General features: G+C 44.7%; 2 protein-coding genes across 18 annotated transcripts in view; one reads left to right on the top strand and one right to left on the bottom strand.

Moving 5' to 3' along the window:
• The window catches only part of ESR2 (estrogen receptor 2), an 84,178-nt gene that overhangs the window by 66,235 nt on the left and 3,607 nt on the right, over nucleotides 1-14,336 (top strand). For 5 of the 11 annotated variants that reach the window (XM_049706391.1, XM_049706390.1, XM_033422991.2 and 2 more), the window contains one exon: nucleotides 1,348-2,749. In XM_049706391.1, the coding sequence (XP_049562348.1) occupies nucleotides 1,348-1,534 (187 nt within the window). In that variant the 3' untranslated portion in view covers nucleotides 1,535-2,749. Of the gene's footprint in view, nucleotides 1-1,347; nucleotides 2,750-4,526; nucleotides 6,819-7,358; nucleotides 7,528-7,806; nucleotides 7,897-14,336 lie in introns of those variants that run through there. The other 6 variants (XR_007475730.1, XR_007475729.1, XR_007475728.1 and 3 more) reach the window with 6 other exon arrangements.
• Nucleotides 10,371-14,336, bottom strand: part of SYNE2 (spectrin repeat containing nuclear envelope protein 2) — a 330,191-nt gene continuing 326,225 nt past the window's right edge. For 5 of the 7 annotated variants that reach the window (XM_049706356.1, XM_049706358.1, XM_049706360.1 and 2 more), the window contains 4 exons: nucleotides 13,181-13,372; nucleotides 12,335-12,418; nucleotides 11,789-11,838; nucleotides 10,371-11,503 (listed from right to left, as the gene is read on the bottom strand). In XM_049706356.1, the coding sequence (XP_049562313.1) occupies nucleotides 11,281-11,503; nucleotides 11,789-11,838; nucleotides 12,335-12,418; nucleotides 13,181-13,372 (549 nt within the window). In that variant the 3' untranslated portion in view covers nucleotides 10,371-11,280. The remainder of the gene's footprint in view (nucleotides 11,504-11,788; nucleotides 11,839-12,334; nucleotides 12,419-13,180; nucleotides 13,373-14,336) is intronic. The other 2 variants (XM_049706357.1, XM_049706359.1) reach the window with 1 other exon arrangement.

Raw genomic sequence — 14,336 nt, 5'->3', positions numbered from 1 at the left:
GAGGTTAAACCCAGCTCCTCTAGATCAGCTCTGAGGCTGGTGATTTGGGGAGGTACACAAAGGCTTCCCTAAGAGCTGTTCTTTTCTTACGATAGCATCAGGTTGTTAAGAGTGAGACCTAAGAGAACTAGTGAGCCCAGTAGGTTTGGGACGGCAGGGCGTGGGTAGAGTGTATTCAGGATATGGAAATTGTGTGCACTCGTGGAGGGGGATGGTGTGTGATGATGGTTTCATGCTGGTACCATGCGGCTCAGTGCTTGCTGTCACCCAGGAGGAGGGTAGCCCTGCCATGGGGCTGGAAGAGGGAACATGAGGATGGAAGGTAGGTGCTCCCTCGACGAGGAGGGAAGTCTAGGGGTGGTGAGAAAGGACAACACACACCTCAAGAATTTTACCGAGGGGGAGGAAATGGAAATGACCTCCGCCTCTGTTTCCTCTTTAATGATTACTCAGTACATGACCATTTGCAGAGCAGAAACAGTCCATCCTCATTAATCACAGATTTCCTATTTGTGAATTTGCCTGCTTGCTAAAATTTATTTGTAACCCCCAAATCAATACTGACGGCACTTTTGAGGTCATTCGAGGACACGTGCAGCATGGCAAAAAGTTTGAGTTACCCATACTTATGTTACCAGCAGGGGTCACACGAAGTGCTGCTCTGCCTTCTCGTTTCTGCTGTCATATTGTAAACAAGGGTCCATTACGTGGTCTATTTAGTGCCTCATTTTGCCATTCTTGTACTTTGTTGGGGATTTCACTGTCTAAAAATGACCCCAAGCATAGTGCTGAAGTGCTCTCTAGTGTTCCTGAGTGCAAGAAACCTGTGATGTCCCTACAGAGAAAATATACGTGTTAGATACACTTTGTTCAGGCATGAATTTTAGTGCTGTAGGCCGTGAGTTAAATGTTAGTGAATGGACTGTATGTGTTAAATAAAGTGTCTTTATAACAATAACTCAGAAGAAGCAAGGTTATGTATTAATGGCTGGTGAAAATGTTGGGACCAGGACCTCTCAGAACCTAACCCTGTATTTCTCCCAGTAGCAATGGTTCAGTGTTTGCGAAGACTGTGTAGACATAACTATGGTGAACAGCGAGACCCCATTGCACTATGTGCCGGTGCTATCAGGCCATTGTGGGTGGGTGGTGGGACACCAAGGCCCATAGGACATTGTACTTGTCCTTACGTGTAGATCATTGGAGGAGACGGATGCAAGAACCATAGCTAGCAAAGGGCTGGAAGAAGCGCAGGGGTTGGGGTGGAGGACCGGCTCTGTCGGGGAAGATGTCAGACTTCCCTTGGCTGCTTCAGGAAGGAATCTCAGCACCTTTTTGTCCCCCTAGTAACAAGGGCATGGAACACCTGCTCAACATGAAGTGCAAAAATGTGGTCCCCGTCTACGACCTGCTGCTGGAGATGCTGAATGCCCACACACTTCGCGGCAGCAAGTCCTCGGTCACAGGGTCCGAGTGCAGCCTGGTGGAGGAAAGTGAGAGCAAAGAGGGCTCCCAGAACCCCCAGGCTCACTGATGCCAAGCCCTGAGGTGTGGTCAGGCTGCAGAGGAGGTCAGAGGCCGAAACGTGAACTCCAGCACAAATCGTGAGCCCCATCGGGAGGGGGCGGGCTTCATCGGCTTTCTGCTGTGTGATCCCTCATATGGCCCCTCAGTACCATCCTTCCCCGACCTCCCTACTTCCCGGGAGTCAGGGTGAGAAAGCCAGTGCTCCTTGTCACCAGGGGGCACGTTTGAGTGCAGCATTTATGTCTTGCTTGGCCTCATGGGATCTCATTGTGGTCCCTCTCACTTCCCATCTCCCTCCCACCCTTCGGAAAACATCTTCTTACAGCTTTTGGAATGACTGGTGGAAATCTGACTTGGAAGCGTTGTCAAGTAGAAAGGGGAGAGAACGTGGCACATGCACAGGAAGGGGACTAAGCCTTATTGTGCCACTTAACCTGCCCACAGAATTAGTCCTTTGTAGCTGCCTCTGGACCACTTGATTGTAGGATTGAAAACCACGACGGCAGTCAACTAACTGGTTCCACACACCTATCTCACAGGCCTGTGAGGACAGGTGTCACGTATTGCTGTGACTCTATCCAAGGCCAGAGGGAACGTGACCTAGGGAACCAGTGGTCAAGCTGAGATGCAAGCCACGTTCATCCCCCAAGACCTTGCTGCCGCCTTCATGCAGGTTCACCCCCTCTTGGTTTGCATTCAGAAAGCCTACAAATTACGTGTGTGTGTGTGTGTGTGTGTGTGTATGTGTGAGTGATCACCTTCATGGAGGAGTGTGGAGATTTAAATACCCCTACCCCTGGAATTGCCCTTTGTTAAAACTCTCTTGTCCCAAGCGGCCCAGTGTGTGTGCTAGAGAAAGGACCAGTGTTTGCAGGAATGGGGTTTCTCCTGTGGGTGTGGGTCACAGCCACAGTGCTCCCCTGGGGCAGCCACAACTGCCACCTCAGCCACCCAGGGGAGACAGGGACACTTCAGGCTGTGTGTGTGAGGCATGCTGTTGCACGGAAGGATGAACAGCTACACACACGTCAGCGTGTCATGTTCAGGGCCAAACCGTATAGATGGGGTGAGCGTACCACTTGAACAAGATTGTGAACTCTTTAAAAAAGAGAAATATTTAGGGTAAGTATTTATAGCAAGAAAATTCTTTTATACCCTAGGGCTCTTCTAGAATATTTTCTTATCAGAACATTTATATGGTGGGCTGGGTGAAATAAAAAGTAAAATATTAGTTCTTATTCCAAGTGGAACATAAATAGGACATGGTGACAAAGCACCTCTGAAATTACAATTTTAACTCACTTTTTAAAAACTGAAATTTTCATACAAATTTTCAGGAACATAGTGAATGCATAAAACGAGTTACATCTATACTTTGGAAGAGAGTAGTTAAATAATCATGTGTGATTTTTGCAATGTTTTTAAAAATTACCTTGTGATAGGAGATTAAACACACTTTCTTTTTGAAAATAGTAAATACAGAAATGTGCTAGCCACAGTAAACCAAAGTCATTAGGAAGATTACATTCAATAACACAAGGTTGGTTTCTGCCAGTGTGATCTTGAATAATTCTTAATTTTGATATCAATGCAGTTTTACTAAAAAAGTTGAGCAAAGCTGTATCAGAAACTCTTGGCCATGTACCTAGAGAACACACCGTTGTCTGTATTCTGAGGTGATTTGAAATTATTCTTAGTGACTTGTTGCAGCCTCAGCAAGATTGAGTACAGCAAATATATTTGATTTTGTAGGAACGAGGGAACCAGTATTTTTCAGCAGGTCAATTTTCTTTCTTTCCAGCCAGTTTAGGAGCCCCCATGACAAACAAGGGGGTGGAGGCTAGAGAGTGGGAAGCGGGAGGCAAAGGAAGGCAGCCGTGAACAGTTACTTGCCAATGAAATTCTCTTAATTGTATTTATAAAAGAGACTACCAGGTTGAGAAAGCAAAAATAAAAAAACAAAAAACAGAATGAGGTCTAAGCCGCAACCCCATTACTATGTAGTGAAGTTTTGCAGGTTGGATTTTGACGCCAAGGTAGGCAACCGATTTGTCTCGGGTGTCCTAGCACCTGTCTGTGCTGCACCCTGTGTGTCACCCGCACGGTGCACGCTCCTATGAAAACTCCAGTGCCCACTGCCCATTTTCCACAGACACTCCTGCATGCTTCTTGGGGCTGCTTGTTTCACTGCATTTGGATTTAGCCCATGAGGAGCATGTAACACTTCTGGTCATTTCTTCTTGGCTGTGGTCTCACCTAGGTGTGCTGAGGAAACCGGTCAGTCCGTCCAACCTGAGAGGCCGCCCTGGTGCAAGGCTGTCTCTTAGACTGGGGTCTGGGCCAAGTAGGCAGCTGAGATAATAAGGTCTATAGTTTAAAGGTGTTCTTTGTTTTGAGTATTCTAGGGCCCTTTCCCCCTTTCAGATGAAGTGTGTGATCTCTGTTCCCAGCTGCTCCAAACGTGTCCTCTAAGGATGACAAAGTGCAAAGTCAGGCTGCTGTTTTTCTGGGTTTTGAGTAAACCCTCCATGTCCATTTGAAAGATTAGCCATTTCTCTTTAATAGTGCTTTCTTAAAAAAAACAACAAAACACAGTGCTTTCTTTTAAACGTCTTCTTTTGGACCCAAATGGTCCATGGGCAACTTAAATTTCTCCCATAGCTAAGCACAGTGTTTTCAAATTCAGTTTTTAAAAGGAATTAATTAGAGAGGATAGGACCTGACAACTGTAAACAAGAATTAAATTGAGTATTGGGAAAAAAAATAACCCACCCAACTACATTTTATGTATCATGGAAAAGGAATGCTCAGCTTTGCCTTAGACTCGTATGGTGAGATTCCTTTCCTACATTTTGGTTTGTAAGTGATCATTTAATATGACAAAGTTAGTTGTGGGGGATGAGTGAGATTTGAGCTAAATTCCAAAAACATGAGTGTCTAATATGGGAATCATATAGACAAATTTTAATGATAATTAACATGGAATATTCTTAATACAGTAACCACTAGCGCAGTGTTCACGCAGGTGCCTGGGAGAGCTGGCAGCTGCTGAAAAGGACCCACATGGGCCACCCCAGGAGAGCCGCACAGTGAGTTGTCCACGTTCCAACTGTATCTCCCTCCGTCCCCACCACATCCTCTCCTTGTGGCCTCAGGCCTGTCACATGCTCAGGGTCCACCAGGACTAACTACAAAGGATTCAACCCTAAAATAATTTTTGAAGAGATTTATCTTCAAAAATTGTGGTGGGAGCAGCAGATTAAGTTGTCAGCTCAAGATCATTTCTGGAGGGTCTTAACTATTAAAAACAAAATAATACAAAATCAACAAAAGCTCTTCAGTGAGACAGTCTTTATCTGGATTACTTCCTCTGCTAACTCAGCTGGAAGACCAATTATTTTCAGTTTCATTTAAAAAATATCAGTTCCCAATTCTTGGCAGAGCTACGTTATATATTCATATCTATAGGCTATGTTAAAGCAATTCTAGAATGTTCTAGCATGTGAAAACCGAGTTTGGTTGTTACTTAAATCTGCTAAGAAACTTGCATATATTGATACCTTTTCAAATTCCAAGGTGAACCTTCAGTTTCTAGTCTATTTTGAAATGAAACATTTTTATTTAAGATTTGACACGTTTCTTTAAACTGCTAAAAAATCTTAAAAAGACATAATAAAGGTTATATGAAGGAAATGATAAAAATACGTTGTTTAGTACCTAAAAATAGTATTTGCGGAACATTGACTGTGTGCCAGGCACAGTGCTCAGTGCCTCAATACATTCATATTTAATCCTCATACTAACTGCTGTTATCCCAGTTTTCCGGGTCTGGAACCTAGAGCCTAAGCAAACTTGCTCAAGGTCACACAAGGGAGTAAGTGACAGAGCTGAAAGTAATCATGCGGTTTAAAAAACTAAAGGAAGAATACTTTTAGACTGCAGAATCCATTCGTCAAATGCAGTCTGACATGCGCGGCTACTCTGGTTTAAATGGCTTCATTTCCAGAACACCCAGTAGAAGAGAGTTCAGTCCCATCTTTTGTACACGTGTAAATTAAAGCCTGGAGGGGTAAATGGACCTGCTGAAGGTCATAAAACTACTTAACGGCAAAACTGGGACCAGAATTCAGGTCTTCTGCCTGCCTGGCCAGCACTGCTCCTGCTACGGACTTGCTTCTGTAGGAGTCTGCTGCTTGAGCTGAGTCTCGGTGCAGAGAGGAGAGACGGTTACGTTATGGTTGCCTTCTACTGTACCCTCTGCCTTCTCAGCTTAGATGGGGTCTGCGTGAACTTTACAGAATAGCAGCCATGACAGGTGGGAAAAAATAAGATGAATTATATCATTCCTATCCTCCCATCCTGGGCTCATAAGCTCGTGGGTGGCACTGCCGTCACCTCCTCCTGTCATCATTTTCCCCAGATGTGTTGCCGTGAAGTAGATTCGCTGGAAACTTACCCGTGTAAAATTCTCACACCTTTTAGGCACTGATGCTTCCCTGTGGAGTCTAGTCTACTGCAGTGCAAAACACATGCATTTATTCTTTACAGCTCTCCAAGTTGCTGGAACTTTGGCTCAAAGTGGTAGCTCAAAGATGTGCATTCTCTGCAGTGTTATTCTTATAACCCTTTTTGCTGCGTTGGAGTCAAGGATCCTTTTTTTCTTTTTTTTTTTTTGAATGCCGAGGGTCCTATTCACTTGTGGGGCCAGTCAGTGTTATGTGATGGTGGGCTTCCTTTAAGGGAAGCACAAAGCTCTGATGATATGCTAACCCAGACCAGTTCCTGTAACTATACAATCTGTGCTGCTGTGTTTCTCTTTCTGTGCTGGGTGTCTAAGTGCCATGACTGTAGGTCCTGTAACGTTGTTATTCAGTGGTCCTGTGTACCTCAGAGCCCACTGGCTGGCTATAACTTGTCATTTTTTTCAGATGAATGCTCTGTACCATTAAGCAGGCTTTTAAATTTGGGCCTTTTGACAAATGAATGTCTGCTGTTGTGTGAAAGCAGATTTTGAAACCTGCTTTCCATTCCTCCAGGTACTACTTTTTCTTTGCTGTGTGCCTTTAATGTCTATGGAACTGTTGCAGAAAGAAGTTTAATGTGACATAAGCTAAATAAAGTGTTTTTTCGTAATTTTGGTTTTAAAAATGTATTTGTTGGGAGTATAAGAACTTTCAGTAATTAGGCTAAGTAGTCAGTGTTCCCATTCTATTCTGAATTTTATTCTGTTTTAGGTTTGCAGAGCCCTTTAAGAATTTGATGAAAAGCACAGACACTCTTCCTGGACAAAGGTACATAAACAAAATGCTTACATACAATTTCAAGAGTTAAGAATCTCTGACTTAAACTGCTGAAGACTTTTTAAACAGCAGCAATTTAATCTTTAGTCAGCTAATCTCACACCTGTGATTTATGACCAAAGGCATTGTATGCTCAAGTAAAATGCAGCTCACAAATATGAAAATTCTGATATGCAATGCATCAGTTCGGGGAGTAATTTTCTGTAATTACTTCATTTGAGTCAATTAGTATTATACCCCACGAGGGATGGAGAGAAAAGTAATTCCTTCATACTGACGCTAACTTAATGTCAAGGGTCATTTGAAAATTTCTCTCGCACGTGGGGAATGGAAGATGTAAAATCTCTTGAAGGTGTAAAACACAGATTATTTCATAACAAGAGCTGGGGAACACACTGAGCTGTGGGTGAAGGAAGGCTTCCCTGGGGTAGAAGCCTGGAGTACAGACTCAAGACTCAATGGCCTCTATCCTGAGAGTTGGTGTGCATCATTAGACTTGAAAATGCAAATGACACTCTCCTTTCTCCGCAGCTTGGACCTGCCCCAGAGTCCCTCCTTACAGGCAGAAAAGGTCTCTAGAGTAGTCACCTCCTTTGGGCTGGAAAGAAGGGAAGGAGGTAGAGATATTCTGCCTTTTGCCTCTGGAGAACCTGGAGCAAGGACCTTCTAACCAACTCAGTGGCTTAAAGAAAAAGTTTGGGTAATATTTTCATTTAAATTTCCCTCTATGGTTATTGTAATCCATGAAAAGAGATGGATTATTTTAGAGTTAAAAGAGACTTTGAGGTTGCATGGTAAAGCAGTACCTTTGTGTCCATATCACTTCCAACAATTTGGTAAAGACAGTTCTCTTCAGCTGCTCCCTTTACATAAAGCTACTGGTGAATTGCACACGTTCTGGGGTGTCTGACCCACAGAAGGGCCACCAGTGCTGAAATCTGGCCTTCATCTACTGACAAGCTTCCTTGGCTTCCCCAAGGTTTGCACTTTGCAGAGAAGGAGAGAGGGACCGAGATTGCTTTGAGTCCATGGTGTCTCCCAAGTGTCAAGAGATGCAGGTTAAGAGCAGGTAACTGAGGAACTGGGTCAGTAACAACTTTTTTTTTTTCATATTCTTTTCCATTATGTTTTTTTTTCTGGCTTTATTTTTAATTTTATTTTATTTTAAATTTATTTTATTTATTTATTTTTGGCTGTGTTGGGTCTTCATTGCTGCGCGTGGGCTTTCTCTAGTTGCAGCGAGTAGGGGCTACTCTTCGTTGCAGTGCGTGGGCTTCTTATTTTGGTGGCTTGTCTTATTGCAGAGCACAGGCTCCAGGCGCACGGGCTTCAGTAGTTGTGGCACGTGGGCTCAGTAGTTGTGGCTCTTGGGCTCTAGAGTGCAGGCTCAGTAGGTGTGGCACACGGGCTTAGTTGCTCCACGGCATGTGGGATCTTCCCAGACCAGGGCTCAAACCCGTGTCCCCTGCATTGGCAGGCAGATTCTTAACCAGTGCGCCACCAGGGAAGCCCCTCCATTATGGTTTATCACAGGATATTGAATATAGTTCCCTGTGCTATACAGTAGGACGTTGTTGTTTATCCATTCTCTGTATAAAAACTTACACGTGTGAACTCCAGTCTCCCACTCCCTCCCTCCCCCACTCCCTCCCCCTTGGCAACCACATCTGTTCTCTACGTCCGTGATTCTGTTTCATAGATAGGTTCATTTGTGTCATATTTTATTTTTCAAAAAATATTTATTTGGCTGTGCTGGGTCTTAGTTGTGGCACACAAGATCTTTAGTTGAGGCATGCAGGATTTTTAGTTGTGGCATGTGGGATCTTCTAGTGGTGGCATGTGGGATCTTTCGTTACGGCATGCGGGCTCTTAGTTGCGGCATGTGGGAGCTAGTTCCCTGATCAGGGATTAAACCCGGGCCCCCTGCATTAGGAGCACATAGTCTTAACCACTGGACCACTAGGGAAGTCCCTGTGTCATATTTTAGATTCTACATATAAGCGATATATGGTATTCGTCTTTCTCTTTCTGACTTACTACTTCATTTATTGTGATAATCTCTAGTTGCATCCATGTTGCTGCAAATGGCATATTTCATTCTTTTTTATGGCTGAGTAGTATTCCATTGTATATATGTACCACATCTTCTTTATCCATTCATCTGTCAATGGACATTTAGGTTGTTTCCATGTCTTGGTTGTTGTGAAGAGTGCTGCTATGAACATAGGGGTGCATGTATCTTTTTGAATTATAGTCTTCTCTGGATATATGCCCAGGAGTGGGATTGCGGGGTCATATGGCAACGCTATTTTTAGTTTTCTGAGGAACCTCCATACTGTTTTACACAGTGGCTGCACCAACTTATATTCCCACCAACAGTGTAGGAGGGTCTGCTTTTCTCCACACCCTCTCCAACATTTGTTATTTGTAGACTTTTTAATGATGGCCATTCCGACTAGGGTGAGGTGGTAGCTCACTGTCGTTCTGATTTGCATTTCTCTAATAATTAGCGATGTTGAGCATCTTTTTATGTTGGCCATCTGTATTTCTTGGCCATCTGTATTTCTTCTTTGGAGAAATGTCTATTTAGGTCTTCTGCCCATTTTTTGATTGGGTTGTTTGTTTTTTGCTGTTGAGCTGTATGAGCTGTTGTATATTTGGAAATTAAGCCCTTGTCGGTCTCATCGTTTGCAAATATTTTCTCCCATTCTGTAGGTTGTCTTCTCGTTTTGTTTATGGTTCCCTTTGCTGTGCAAAAGCCTGTAAGTTTGACTAGGTCCCATTTGTTTTTACTTCTATTGCCTTGGGAGACTGACGTAAGAAAACACTGGTAAGATTTATGTCAGAGACTGTTTTGCCTATGATCGCTTCTAGGAGTTTTATGGTGTCCTGTCTTATGTTTAAGTCTTTAAGCCATTTTGAGTTTATTTTTGTGCATGGTGAGAAGGTGTGTTCTAACTTCATTGATTTACATGTGGCTGTCTAGCTTTCCCAGCACCACTCGCTGAAGAGGAGACTGTCTTTTTCCCATTACATATTCTTGCCTCCTTTGTTGAAGATTAATTGACCGTAGGTGTGTGGGTTTATTTCTGGGCTCTCAATTCTGTTCCATTTGGATCAGTAACTTCTAATCACACTCTTTGTTTGGGTGGGAAATAGACAGTGGTGCTGGAAATGGAAAGCAGATGGCTTTGTCTGTAATGTTTGTTAAACACTATGTGTTAATTCACCCTGGAGGGAGCTGGGAATACAAAAATCTGGGTGAAACGATCCTTTCACGTCCACCTTCCACACTGTGCTGCCCTCATCGCCCCCTACAGCATTGGAGGCTCACTGCATGGGGTAATCACCTCCTATACAGGTGTGGGTTTCTAGATCTCATAAGTTATTCTGTACAAAGATAAATAAGTAGAATATAAAGCTTAGCTCAAAATCTGTAAAACCCGTAAATCCCCTCAGATATTTAAAAAATAATTTTTGGTCCATGGAAGAGTACACATAACGTTTAACTGCTTTGTAATATAATCTAGTAAGACAAAAGTATGGCTTTTTTGTTTTCTTTTAATGAGAAACATCTGAGTTGTACATACCACAAACAGCTTCAAGTCTCTGGACCAACCCCCCCACCCACCCGTGGCCAAACAGTTAAACAAAACCTGAAGCACCACTTTAAATGTGAAAAGTTTTATAAAATTAACTTACAAAAATGTCCCTATCAAGTCTGTAGTTTGTTTGGCATTTACTGTACATTAGTCAAAAAGCTCAAGCTAAAATCTGATTTTTTTTAAAAAAATCAAAGTTTACATTATTCATACAGATTCTGCATTGTTAAAAAATATGCACAAATAACCACATCCATGCAATATAATTTCTTTAAAAATTTAAAGCAATATAAAAGAGCAGACCTAAGTACTGAGCAGAACATTTTGGTTTTATAACCTGTAGCTCCAAGGTTGCTGCTGATTGAAGTAAAATTAATGCTAAATATTTTAAATATGATTGTTTCAATCAATCAGCCAAGGGTGCGTGTGAGTTTCTGAACCATTTCTGAGGCGGAATCTGCTTGCTTGTTTCTGTAATATGTATTATGTGATGAACACTACTGTTCACTGACCATATTGACTACATTTTAATAATGTGGTTTGACAAATCAGAATTCACAAAGTGCTTGGCTCTTCAGGAAACTGCGGTTTCCAGAGATCCCGAAACCAGTCAACTAAGTTTTGCCAAACTGCCCGGGGTGATGGCCGCCCAGGTTCCCTGCCCTGGGGGAAGATCATTTGAAAGCTGCCCTGGGTCCTGAGAGAGCTCTCTCCGGTCATGCCCAGAGGGAGGTGTCCGCAGCAGGTGGTCCCTGGACCAATGCTCAGAGTCCCCCACGGATTGGTCTGGGGCTGTGAGTCCGGCACTGCGCAAAGAGGCTGGTGGGTGTGGTGCTGCGGCCCGCCGGCCTCTAGGTGGGGGGTGGCCCATTGGTGTACCTCAGCATGGGGTAAAAGGACCTGGCAAAGTTGTTGGCCTGAGTGCAGCTGTAGTCCTCTTCGGAGGAGGGCAGCAGGCAGGCCAGGAGCAGCAGCAGCAGCAGAAGCAGCTGGAGGGGCAGCGCCGCCCTGATCACCCGCCAGAGGAAGGAGCACTGAGGCCGCGAGCTTTCAGGGCCAGCGGGGCTGGGCACCCTGGCAACAGAGGAGGTCGAGAGCTGATCGGCAGGTTCCGGAGGCACCCCCCCACTCCCGTGACCTGACCCCCCCCCACTTGCGTAAAGACAATCATCAGGACCTGAGATTAAAATGGGGCCCACGGCTGGGATTCAGCTTTGGAAGGGAAGCCCAGCCCCTTCCAAATGGAAGAAAACAAGAAAACCAATTTTTCCAAAGACCTTAAGAGTGGCATTGGCAAGCCTGCTGAGGGGAGAGGAGTGTGGGACAGGGAACCCATTGCTGGTGTTGTAATGCTGTTACCTGCTGGCTGTCTTGTTCTTGTCTTTTGTAGTTATCTCTGCTCTGAACTGCTAGATAAAAATAATCCAATTAGTAAACTGAAGATAGTTTAGTCCTGTCAACGATAAAACGTTCCTCCTTCTTAAATTATACATCTTTCTTAGGTTGTCTTCCTGCCAAGCTTTTGAGCCTAGAGTAATACATTTGAGATTACACTCTCTGAAGTAAGAAATAATTCAGTTAAACTAGGGAGAGTTTCACGTTCCAGCCTTGGAGAGATCAGGAAGCCCCTTCAGCAATGCCAGGAGGGCTCCCAGCTTCCACAGCCAGCACAATCCCACCAGGGAAGAGTACTGAGCACAAGACAGCCTTTCCATTAGGTCTTTAAAAGTTTTTTTTTTTTTTTTAAAAATCTTGGGAGTAAGCCACTCTACTGACCAGCAGGTTGAAGCAGAAATCTGTGCTATCATGAAATACTGGATGGGGCCTTGGAGGCCCAAGTCCCTGTCATCTCAATAACTTTCAAGAATAACCAGTGTCGTTCGCCTGGCAGAAGGGGGCTCTCACCTTGGCTTGGGGAGCTGGCACAGGTGCTGCTAGAGGCTCTCCGGGGTCTGCTTCATCCAAGCTGGGCAGAGGTGAGTCTGGGTTCTGAAATCCACACCCCAAGAGTTCAGTTCGGGGAAACAGAAGGCTCTGAATAGTCTCAAGAGCACAAAAACATGGTTCCTGCAGGTTCTTCGTTGCACCGCTCATCCCTTCCCCACTGTGAACCTGCTAAAAGGAGGGGCTCTTCTGGTGCGCTCACTCCCCCCTCTAACAGGGCCTTACTCAGATGACAGGGGATGGAAACAAGGTGAGGCCAGCCACTTGCATTAAAAACCCAGAGCACACATGAGGAGGGGGACAGAAACAGCTGGACAGTGAGCTCGCGGCGGGTGATGTAATCACATGGCCACATAGTCTGGGCTGCACGGAAGGGAAGATACATACTCTGGGATGGAGGGGAGGGGCTGCCCTACGTCTGGCGAGTCCATTTGTTCTGAGCTGGATCACATTTTAAGAGAAGGTGGTACACAAATGAGAGAGTGGTCAGAGGAGAGTGACCAGGACAGGGAGAGGACCAGAAACCATCACGTGAGAACAGTGAAGGCATGAAGGCAGAAACGGAGGGACCCGGCTTGTTTTCCGTACCCCCAGCCACAGTGATGGGTTCTGTTGCTGCCTCCCTCTTACAAATGACAAAGCGGCTTTGAAGAGCTTTGGTAACTTGTTAGGACCACACAGCACAAAGGGGCACGACTCCTCTGTGACCGCTGCCACGTGCTTGTGACCTCCCTCCCCAAGCAGGGCTGCCACACTGCTTTCCCATTTGCATACATTTTTATATTTAGAAGCTACAAGGGGACTCACCTGGCTTTGCTGCAAGGACACTAAGTCTTGGGACACTTGCTCAAGCAACTGTTTGAGTTTCTTCTCAATAACATGGACTTTCTCTTCAGCCTCAATGTAGTCTTCTCTGTGCCCCTTGATAAGCAGGCTGCTGGAAATCTCTTGTAAGGAGTTCACTTGAGGTTGACGCTCCACTAGCTCCTTTTCCAGTTGCTAAAAATAAAAACGTGTGTCAAACAGTTGCTTACTGAAAGGGAAGCTAGTGTGGCCGGAAGAAGCTTTCTCCGTGCCAGGGAAGTTCCAGGATGAGTGGTGGCTGGTACCCAACTCAGAACCACCTTCTTCTACCTGCCTGCCTGTCCTCAAGCCTGGCATCACTTAGATAGCAAGTTGGTTACACTCTACCCCTATTTTAAATTTTATTTTATTCCTTCTCATTCTAAAGACAATAGCGATGCCGGAGAAGTTAGAGGAAAGGAGTGAGGGGGGCGGCGTGGGTAGACTAGGCCCTCATCCGCGACGGCAGGAAGTTGAGGGAAAGTCTAAAGTGGACAAGTTGAGAAAGCGCAGCTTACGCGAACCATCGAGAAGTGTAAGGAATCAAGTGAATCTGCTTGTGCGGTCCTGCTGGATGGCTAACGTGGTAGCGCTGGACAACGTGTGGCTACTGAACGTGGTTAAAAGCTCAGTTTTAGTCACAGCAGCCACATGTCCAGTGCTTGGGTGCTACCATGGCTAGGAGCTGTCACCCTGGACAGTGCAGCTGTGGAACATTTCCATCACTGCAGAAAGCTCTATTAGAGCTGCTCTGGACACGGGGGCTTTACGAAGATTTTAGACCCAAAACATTTTTTAAGCAATGACCAGTGTTCTGATTAAATTTAAAATGTTTAAAACTAAACCACATACAAATATATGGATAAAAATGTCACCTTGAGTGCAAGTGAGAATATATGGGTCTCACCTTGGCTTGCTGGTGAAATAAATATATGAAAACACAGCTACCCTCCCAGAAGAAAGACTGTGTATGTGGCTATGGAAAACTCATACAGCTCATCATGACGGCCAGGTGACTGAACACCGTGTTTCCTCCCAAATGAGCTGTGTTCACAAGGGCAAAATACTTCAAAGGGCCTTCAGTTTCTCAGGATCCTGCCAACCGCCTCCATCACCGGTT

This window comes from Orcinus orca, chromosome 2 (genome assembly GCF_937001465.1).
Source record: "Orcinus orca chromosome 2, mOrcOrc1.1, whole genome shotgun sequence".
NCBI classification, from domain to species: domain Eukaryota; kingdom Metazoa; phylum Chordata; class Mammalia; order Artiodactyla; family Delphinidae; genus Orcinus; species Orcinus orca.
This window is presented reverse-complemented; position numbering and strand designations above follow the sequence as displayed.